At 38.6% G+C, this 11,355-nt stretch overlaps 1 protein-coding gene across 1 annotated transcript in view; it reads right to left on the reverse strand.

The window, feature by feature from the left end:
- prkci (protein kinase C, iota) overlaps positions 1 to 11,024 on the reverse strand; it is a 36,809-nt gene extending 25,785 nt beyond the window's left edge. Inside the window, exon 1 of the mRNA XM_015389750.1 lies at positions 10,942 to 11,024. Coding sequence (XP_015245236.1) covers positions 10,942 to 11,024 — 83 coding nt within the window. The remainder of the gene's footprint in view (positions 1 to 10,941) is intronic.
- Positions 11,025 to 11,355: the final 331 nt, after the last annotated feature.

Below are 11,355 nucleotides of genomic sequence, written 5' to 3' on the forward strand. Positions count from 1 at the left end.
AAAATTCTTAGTCCATAAACTCACAGCTATCAACAAGAATCCACCTATTCTTTCTTCTGTATGCCAGCTTCCTGGTGATTTTAGAAGTGTTTCAAAGATCTTATTTGTTTCTAAAACTGCCCCACAATATATAGCAGACCTTTTCCAGATTTATTCTCCTGCACAAGCTCTGAGGGTAAGCTCGGTTCATGCTTGACAAAATTCAGCATCTGCAAGTACTGAATTTCACATCTAGAAAAGGTCTTTAACTGCGCGGACAGCACCATGGGAAAAAACACGGCAGACAGGTGACAGCTCCAATTAGAGTTGAACAGAATATAAGCTACAAGAGAAAAACAGCACAGAGTATAAAAGCTGCTGACATTGTGTCAGAAAAGGACACAGCTCATTTTAAAGCAAGACTGGATTGTATACAAGGGTCTTCTGATGGAAGTTCACCATATAAAAGTCCTTGAACTATAAAAGTATAAACCAGAAATGAAATAAACATACTACATAAAAAAATAGTATCCAACAAAATAAAAAAAAAAGCCTTCTTTCAACCTTAGGTGTTAGAAATAACCATAAAGCTTCAACCTGTAAGTGAAAAATAATTCCTCTCTCAGATTTTATGACATTTGGAGGAATGATGTCTTCTGACAGCAGCTCTGCGAGCTCCCAGGTTACTACCTTCAGAGAGAGGATGGCGCTGGTACATGCCAGCTTTTACAGGCCTGCAGGCCACAGTCTGTGGAGTTCAGGTGGCAGAGAGCCGATCAGGAATAACTGGGATTAAAGTGAGCACAATGAGCAAACAGATGGGTAGAAAAAGGGGATATTGTGTGAAATCAGTCTTGGAATGACCACCGGGAGAGAGTTCTCTTTCTGGCTCTACTGCAATCATCTAGATTGACTTGGGTTTTCATCATCTTGAGAGCTTTAGAGCAGAAGGGTAAACAAAACACTTTTTCCAAGGACACGTAGAGTCTAATGTGAATGCACCAGTATGTAAATATACCACAGGTAGTGATTTATTCACTTATAATACAATTGCAAATTAATGGAGAGCAACGGAAGTAACTTGTCTTAAGCCCCTGTCACACCTCTATGGTTCAGCCAGCATATGCCTGACGTCTGGGACGTCAGGCATATGCTTAAAATGCTGGCATAAGCTGAACTTTCTATGTATTTTTTTTTCCCCAATTTTGGGCCTATACATAGAGTAATCATAACAACTCTAGAGCATATGTCCAAAGACGACCTAAATTATGCATAACGCACAGCAGCTGAATGCCTATGATATGTCACAATCCAGTGTGATCAGCATGTATGAGGCGCTCGGCCAGCATAAATTTTTTTTGTCTATTAATCTAGCTGCTGTTTACACCCTGCAAAAAAAAAAAAAAGAAAAAAAAAAGGTTTGCAGTCACTGCAGATTCAGCGTCATGTCTGTCGGTTGTGGCCGTGGGCATGAACGCAGGGAAGATTCAATCACACTCATCGTCTCGCTCACCCTATGATGGGGATGAAGTCTGTAGGAGAACTGACGGTTTCCTCCTATGAAACCCTTTTTATACAAAAACGCTGCCAATAAGTTGGAACCCGTCAAATACGTTGATATGCATTGCAGATATGTTCTTGATAAACTACTCATAAGTTATGCACAAGTTACTCATAGGTTTTAGATAAGCTAGATGCCACGACTTATGAGTAACTTACACTTACATATGTCAACGATCAGATAACTTACCTGTTACTTATGCCCTATGTATGAGCATGCGCTGGCATACGTTCTTTCTGGATATATGCCTGCGTGTTTTAGTGTGCTTCAGCATGCTCATAACTTAGACAAAACGTACCCATAACTTATCCAACGTATGCCTGCGTTTTTGCCAGATTTCTTGTATGTCAGGCCGGTCACGCTGGTCTGAATTGTCAAGGTGTGACAAGGGCTTTAGTATTGTATTTTCCAAGCAGCAGATCTTAAAACTGGTTGGAGGGTTTGAAAATGACAAAGGTAGAACAAATAAAGCCCTCGGAGCCATAAGAGTCAGCCTAATGTTTGCTTCTCGCTTACCCAAATCCTCCTTCCTCATAGTGTTAATCACTGCCGTGAAAAGGGGAGGGAAAGATGAGCGACTGCAAACTGCCACAGTCTGATCACATATCAACGTCCAGAACAACAGCACTTTATCTTATCCTGCAGCTTTGAAAACGTCCCATAACACAAAGTGCTCAATCTCAGAACAGTTTAAAGCAAAAATACACAGAAAAGAAAAAAGCCTTGTCACTGTTCCCTATTACATTCTATCCATGTTTTACATCCTTCTGAGAACTTCCTCGAACCCTGCTAAGGGTTACAGCTGATGCAGGAAACAGGCAGAAAAAGTAAATACGATCGGCAAACACAGCCGGTCTGACAGGTCGTAAAGCTCAAATAAAAATGTATGCTTTTAGGAAACCTTCAAAAATATTTCATGAGAGTTTGACTCCACCAACATGAAGAAAACATCTTTTTTTCTCATCTGCAATTCATACATTTTTCTTAATCTGGATTCAGAAGTAACGTGGTGGATATTATATCCAAATGATCAGGTTCATGGTTGTTCCTGTTATTATCTGGGTTATGTAGGAGTGCCTTTACTGGATTTTAGGGAACACTCTACCTAAATAAAAAGAAACAAAGAAAAAAAAAACACAACATCAAATATTTATTATTAGCCATTTCTTACAACCTTTCAGACTAGGCACCAACAGCTTTAAAAATTCCATAGAAATGTGCTTCACTTCTGCAGTGTTTGCAAGCTGGAGCAGGACTATAACTTGTTAATATTTTAGCTACTAACGTGTTTTTTTCTGTGTCTGCAGTTGATGAGGTGTAGAATAAACTAACAGACTTGTTCATCTGCTTCTTAAACCCAGTGCTGGGCTTTAAAGCTTGTAAATCTAAATGACTAATACAGAAGCAGCAGCATTGGTTTGTCTTTACGTCACAGGTGGGAAACCGCGCTGACACATATCTGGATTTGAAAATCTCAGATTTAACAATAGATTTAATTTTTATAGTTGATTGCTGCTAATTAAGTCAAGAAAAAACAGGTTTTCCTTCAGGACTGCCTTTTGTCTACCAAGCTCCCTGTTCTCTATACAAAGAACCCCACAGCATAATGCTGCCACTACCCTGTCTCACCTCGGACACTTTTTGCAGACTGATGTACAATGTTAGTTTATCTGCACATATATGTTTCATATAAGTTTTAGCCTACACTGCTTATACTTTTGTTAGGATATATAACAACATTGTTGTTTTTGCTGACATCTGCTTTAATTAAGGTGAAAAAAAGAGAGGACTGTATGTTAAATTTAATCTTTTAACTGTTGATGCATAAGAAGCAATGGCATTCCTGAACTCAGCGGAGTCCCACCGTGCAATTAAATTAGGAGGGATGGGTTGGACCGGGAGGAGAGTGTAATAACGTGAATGTTATGATTGCTGCCAGCAGGACTTTGTGCCCCCATCAGCCACACAGGAGTCCATCCCTTCTTGGTGAGACCTCGAGAAAGATCCAACTGCTTCTTAACAGGTGTTACCATTGGACTGCTAAAACCTGCAAAGTGAAGCAATATTCCGAGTAACATCGAGCACGAGGAGTGAAAGTCATCCAACTGACAGAGTTTTAAGGATTAAAACTACACAAAACAGATTGAAGTTTGCTTAAAAGGCTTGAGATATCCTGGGAATGAAACTAAACTGTTAGCATGGACTGCTGGATACTGTGGTTTCTAGGCAACAAGGGTCCCTGCAGTGTTAAACAAGTAGACTGTAGCCGGAGCACAACGGCCCCAAACAATCCAGTTAGTTAACAATCCAGTTAGTCATGTGAACAAGGGTGCTCAAGACAGAAACACACTCCATTTACTTCAGCCACGACTGAGAATTTGTGATAAAGCAAAACTTATTTTGAAAAGGACCATCAGCAGTGTTCTTCTGCTTGTAATACAATTACAAAGCAGCTAAATTAAATTAGGGGGAAGTAATGTAGAGAAAGAATTTAGTACTGATAGAAACACAAGGGAAGAACTTTTACTTTGAGGAAATAAACCTACTTCATGTCCAAATTGTTATAGAAAGCTTTTGGCAAAGCTTGTTTCGGCCCATTTAGAGTGAGAAAAATCACTATTTGATCTGCTAATTTCAACCTAATAAAAAACTCAAAGTGTGTTACTGACATTGAGGAATAAAAAAAAATTGGGCAACAACAGAGATGAGCTCCTAAAAAAGCTGAAAACTCCTGCATGCAGTGCTTGAGCTTTTCAGAGCACAAACAAAAAAAGCAGTTTTTTTGGCGGACAGCTGGCTACATGACTGTGATTCAATGCAATAAAGGTTTTTCAGAAGCAAGTAAATTATAACAACTAGGAACACTTTTTATTTAAACAAAGGGAGGTCTTTAAGAAATGATTAAAAAAAAAGTCTTTAACAAGAAGCAACTTCTTGGATAGGAGGGAAGTAATTGAATTGCTCCATCAGGTTAGAGTAATCTCTGTAACTTGGCAAGCTGCACTCAAAGCTGATCTGATGCATGACGAGACTTCATGTGAAAGTAACAGTGAGACGCAAGAGCTTTCTGCTAAGACTCAATAGCTTTATAAATAAATGATCTTGTTCTTTTAAAACGGATCAGGGTAAAGAAATTATAGTGCCGAAACCTAGGCTCATAATGAACCGACAGATGAAGCAGGTGTTAATGGGACTCCATGCCAGACATGGGGTATTAACTTCAGGCATTACATAAACCGTTTCCCACAGAAATGGGTATTGCTTCTGAGGCACTGGGCCTATCCAAACCAGCAGCAATAAATACACAAATAACAATGAACAATAATGTTCTGCAAACAGCCGAGCACTGCTGCCGTCTCCAGCAGCACAAAGGCCCCAAAATGGATTTTAAAATCCTGCTCCTATTGCGTACAATACAAATGATCACCTCTCTAAAGACCCCAGCCTGTTGAACAGGTGATAATTGACTGTAATTAGTCCCCAGTACCCAAAATGTGTTGCGTTTATAGTAATAATGCCACCTTTTCATCAAGAAAAGCTGGATGCCTGCAAACGCATTACAGGTTATCAGTCATCATTTAAGGGGCATGACTGGAGGAAAAAAGAAAAACAAGCTTAAAACAGCCGCCAGATACTCGTTCATCTTTTTTTGACTGCAAATCTGCCGTCATCGGCTCACAGGCTCCTAGTCAGACGGTGGTTGTAGTCTTTACGACAACTCAGTGACTGACGGAGGCAGCTACGAGGGGACACCAGTCTGCTCCAATTGAGAACAGGCAGGATGGAAGGAATGAACTCAGAAAATGCCTCACAAACATATGATATACAAAAATGGCAGATTAAAAGTTAAATCATTTACATACAACCAAGATGTTTATTTCTTGACAATGACAATACACGATAAACAACCTCAAATTAGCTTTTAGGAGTGTCAGACATCTACAGAGGGTGAATTATCTTTGCTGAGAAATGCCAAAAGTTTTAAATATCTACTTTAAACAATACGTGATGGTGCTTTAACACTTGTGGTAGCATGAAACAGACTCTACAACCGACACACGTGGCTCAGGCAGTTCAGCTCATCCATTCATCATGGCAAATTAATGCGAGTTGTGGCAAGAAGGCATGCTGCATCTCTAGGTATAGTGTCCAGCAGCTGGAGCCGCTATAAGACAGACATGCACAAAGGGGCCCAGTAGAGAGCGATCTGCTGCCTACATCCTTCAGCATTACCGTAGGAGTAGGTTAGTAATGGTGTGGGGTGGCATTTCTTTGGAGGAATGACAGCCCTCCATGCACTCGCCATTAGGTATCAAGATAAGATCCTCAGACCCCTTGTGAGAGCATATGCTGGTGCGGTTGGCCCTGGGTTCCTGCTAAAGCAGGACAATGCTAGACCTCATGTAGTTTGGGTGTGTCAGCAGTTCCTGCAAGATTAAGGTAATGAAGCTACGGACTGGCAAGCCTGTTCCCCAGACCTGAATCCGATTGAGCACATCTGGGACATCACTTCTCCACTAACGTCACGTTGCACCACATTGCTGTACATTTACCAATATATCTAAAGACAATGGCTTGAAGATGTTAATTATTGCCTTTTATGTGGAAAATTTTAAAATGGGAAAGGAAATTCTGGCATTTTTTAGACACCTAAGGGTATGGCATTTGCAATTAAGCCGTTTTTTAGAGTTCTTTTATTGCATGCTTCACATCGGATGTTATTTTCTGATTTTATTAGATAAGATAAATAAGTTATTTTAGGATTTTTCCAAGCTAAAAAGTAATGTTTTTTACTGTAGCTTTTAGTCTTCTCCTCATTTTTTGTCTGCATTTAAGGTTACAATTACATTAAAAACAAAAACAATATTCCTCTGTGGGAGACGGGGTCGTGTTTACAACACTTGATAATTTAGACATGAGAATTGGACAGTCTTATTTAATTAAGTTTATACCTTTGCTGTGTCTTAAAATTAGAAGAATGTGGTGCCATTTTATGTTATTACTCAGCACCTTTTTGTTAACATGAAACAATGCTTAGAAAAGCAGTTGTTAGGAACATTTAAAATCATTCCTTTTAAAAGCAAATTAAAAAAAAGCAGCCATTTTGAGTTTCCATCTCAATCCGGACTGAGCTCGTCACCAGAAATAAGCTTTCATTAAGGATCATAGCTCTAAAATCTTCAGCCATACCTTCCTTATCTACAGTTTCAGTTTGAAGTCCTTAAAACTGTTTCAGCTGCATGGGGCAGAGAACAATGGAACACTGCCCCTCCCCTACATGTTGCTGTTAACTGCTGGTCAGCCAGCTCAAACAAGGTTAATATATTTTTTTTCAGGGCTTACAAAAATAAAGGTGGAACTGGAAATATTTCCCCCCCCCCTGAAAACAGCCACTCAAGATGTGGATTCTAGGCTCGTGTAAGCCACCACTCCTATGAAGGAAACAATAGTTACTGGATACAAAATCCTACCAACCAGGCTTTTAGCTAGCAGGCTTTAGCGTATATTGTATACCCTTTACAAAAATATTAGAAATTGTACGCCCTGTTTTTGGGATGTACGGCTTTGGTACGCCCTAATAGCCACAATGATCACCGCAATGATCACTCCTCTGAAACCGTTTATTAAAGCCTAAATTAACCTAAAATGCCAAAACCTGCTGGCAAAATTTGTTCGCTTCTATTATTCTGGTGCCTTCAGTTTGTAGGAGAAGAAGAAAGGAAAAAAAACAGAGGCGACCGGGCCAGAGGCAGCTTCTGCTGGGGATTCCCAATTACAGCACACCACCGGTATGTGGGGGTCTGAGTGGCTCCAACAGCAAAATAATACTCTAAAGCAGTTTTGAGGTGGACTTTCTTGCACAAATACATATCAAAAATACTTTTTACCCACTGATCATAGCAAATATAGCAAAGCCTCTCTCTGCCATTGAACACAGGAGCATCAGAAACATCAGACGCATCTGGAAAACACTTTACTGGATGCGCTTAAGGAGCAACAAAGATTCTCCTGAAGCTCTCCTGTCCTTAAAGTACTCAAAGAACATTACACTTTGGGATTGTTTGCATTAGCCTATAAAACATAATATTGTACCTAAAGATGATCTCATTTCTTCCTTATGAAATTCCCACTTCTAGTCAAGTACAGATACTTCCCAGAATCAGGACAAAGGTAGTGTTTTGACAAAGACAAAAACCTTGCTGCTTTTCAGCTCAAAATGCAGAAAATAACACTTCAGAGAGTCTAAATTTAAAAATTTTCCATTGGCGGAATATCCCCGGACCCCCCTACACCGTGCAAAGCCTAAAGATGGGATACATCAAGGTTAACACCCTATGAAATATTCCTAGCTAAAAGCCTGCCACCAACAGCTAGCTAATATCTCAGTTAGTAGCTGTTTATGTAATAATATTTCCTTGAACCCAACTAAATCAATCTAAGTAAGTAATGTAACACTATTGCATGTATTTAATCAATATGTTATATTATTTTTAGGTAGGGATATGAACCATCTGTAATTCTGCGTTTTCAACAAAAGCAAAACATCAAATTTTAGGCTTCTGTTTTAAAATTAATAAAGCTTTCCCAGAGTTATGTATGAAAAGGTCAAACCAACCGGGCTAAATTTGAACATCACAAATTGGATTACAGTAAACAACGCCATTGAAACCTGATTCATACCTGTAATAGTTGTTCTTTTGAAACTTAACACAATATTTTCCTGACAAGCCGACAAACTTTTTTTTAATGTTATGTTAGCAGTTATTAAAACACGAATATTTATATATATGTGTGTATTTAAAAAAACAAAAACAAGCTATGATTATTTACTTGTTTCAAAATGCCTTTGAAATCTGTATTCCAGGTCAATGTTGGCAATGAAGAATTCAAAACTTTCCCTTAAAAAATATATATATATATATATATATATTGGAGGATATATTACTTGCTTTTAATGAGATTAAACTTTAAAATCTCAACTAACAAAAATTGAAAAGCCTATCTTAAAAACACAACAAAACTTTAAAAAAAAAAAAGGAAAACAAAATGGCATCTGATTTATTTCTGATGTTGAATATCTGTTGAGCTGTTAGTAGCTGGGAACTCTGCAGTTGACTGAGGTGTTATTGTTTACGACTCACTGGTCTGTCACATTACATGATGCCCATGTGATTTTAACATTACTAAGATTTTCAAAGACCATTTGTTTAATGCACCTAAAATGATAAACATAGAGACAATTATAATGCTCTCATGGTTGGAAAATAGCTGAGATTCCTCATCAGCATTGTCATAAATACTTGAGATTCCTCCCAATGATCAGCACACATTACAGTCCTTCTAGGTGTGTCCAACACCCACAGAGGAAGAGAAGACATCCAGCTGACCCGTAGGACATGTTTGTCAAGCTTTCAATCACTGTCGATATCAGATGGAGTCATCTGGCAGCCAGCATTTAAAAGTCATCAAAAAGTTAACTTACTAATAAAACATTAATGCCATTTCATAAGCAATCTCTGCCTTTTTTCAGTTTAGTTGAAAATATTTGTCATCATTTAAGTGGCATGACTTAAACTTTTGGGTTAAAAATATCATATATAACATGTTTCAGTTACTACTTTACAGTGAAAATGGACTGGGCTTCTTGTTAATGTTTTGGTTCGACTTGCCTGAAGATGAGTGTGAGTGATCCAAACCAACCAACCCGTCTGCAAGGACAAGGGCTGAACAATATATCGCTAATTTAATGCAAAAGTGGACTATTTGTATTCTGAGGAACCACCTGGACAGCAGTAAGTGTTAGCTTATTTCAGCATCAACTACTCAGGCCCTCTGCATCCATGATATATTTGGAGAGATTAGTTATTCAATGCAGCATAAAATGCTTGATGATGGAGAGATGTAGTTAAGTCATTAGAAACTAGGGCTACTGAAAGTTTTTTTTTTTTTTTTTTCAATTATCTTAAGCCATACTGTTATCTGGACAAATATTATTGCATATTTATACATCATTCGGCCCTATTAAGTACCAAAACAAACATCCTTAGTGTCAAATAACTAACATTTATTCCAACCTCAAAATGGCAGAAGATTCATGTCTATAATAGGGATTCACCAATTCACTTTTTCCTCCAGTTCCAAAACTTGAATCTGATTATATGCCTTTAATCCCGATACTTGATGACTATTGGCTTTAATGTTATAATCATTACTGCTGATTTTGTAAAAGGCTGTCATAAACTCATCCAAACGAACTATTTTTATTATGTGTAAATGTACACATGTATATCCCAAAAGGGAGCTTAATATTAGTTTAAAGTCAGAAAAAGAAGTCATAACAAGACATATTTCCTCCTGAAAACAACGAAGTAATTTTAACAATTCATACAGAGTGTATTTTTTTACTGTAATTATTTCCGCTGCTGAAAAGAGCTATAACATAAATAAACTGACTACATCTGCCGCTGTTGATCGGGATCAGTTTCACCAATACCTGATAAAAAAAAATAAAAAATTTAAATATCGGGACAATACAGATACTAATATGGGATCAGTGCATATCTAGTTCTCTTTTGACATTTTCCCCTAATGAAACTGGTTCTTTGACGGTTTTATCATCTTACTACCTTAAACTAGGACCAAAATACGAAAGTGATGCTACTACAAGGTCATAAAAAGTTTATTTAGTGTTCTACTTTTTGACGCAGTTGAATATGTATACATACAGCGGTGTAGCTGTAAGAGTAAAAATTAACTCAATATTGGCTCAAGATTTTTTGAAGCACCACTCCATCACATGTAATTGTGTATATTTAGGGAATTTTCCCGACAACCAGAACAATTAAAAATAAATAATGAGATGATGCGTCTCACACACTAAATAAAAACCGTAAACATACTACGTCCATTCAGTTTGAGAAACATTAACTCATAATTTGTGAGAACCGTTTTATGTTGTTTTGATTTTCTAAGAAAGGCTATCTTGAAACAACAACAAGAAGCGAATAAGGCTTAAACAACAAGGCAAATCCACACCAATCTCAGCTGGGGACTACCAACTAAAGTTAGCAACTGTTAGCAAGCTGTGATGATACAGTAGCTTTAAAGCTTTGAAACTGTTTAAAAGCAGACACATTTTAACTCGATTAAAGCCCGTGGATATTACAGAGTCTGGCTGATACATTCCTGGCATTCCACGCAGGGACAGCCTTCAGGCTGACAGGACGTCTGGACAGTTTCAGCTGCCCAAAGTTTACCGAAACCCTCTGATGATCAACACTAGCTATCCGTTAGCCAAAACGGCTAACGTTAGCCAACTGATTAGCCTCCAAGTGTGAAACTTCCGTGTTTAGTTTATCAATTTTGTCGAATATACAGCAGGTGACAAGTTGAGTACTTACCCTTTATAATAAGCTTTGACCCGGACTTGGTGGGAATTCTCTCCGGGGTGGGACATGGTGCTGTCCCGCAACGTCGGCATCATAAGCTCCGCGGCGGACGCTGAGATTCCCCGATACCTCCCTTCCCTCTTCAGCTGTGTGCGTGTGTACCACGCCTCGAAACACCGTGATTCAAGTGTTCCCCGACTAAAACCGCTTCCTAACGAGTCACAGCAGATGGAAAACTAAGGTTCTGGGATTCTTTGGCCAGATAAAACGAACCTGTAAAGTAAAGGAAAACTTGCGGCTCCACCAAATAACTCCCTGCTGCAAAGGCCTAGCTACGGACTGAACCAACGGAGGAATGTTTGGGGAGGCGCATCGCACATTTCAACACCCAAACGGTCACGACACAAATACGGACTTTAAACAATT

This window comes from Cyprinodon variegatus, unplaced genomic scaffold (genome assembly GCF_000732505.1).
Source record: "Cyprinodon variegatus isolate N-32 unplaced genomic scaffold, C_variegatus-1.0 Scaffold471, whole genome shotgun sequence".
NCBI lineage: Eukaryota > Metazoa > Chordata > Actinopteri > Cyprinodontiformes > Cyprinodontidae > Cyprinodon > Cyprinodon variegatus.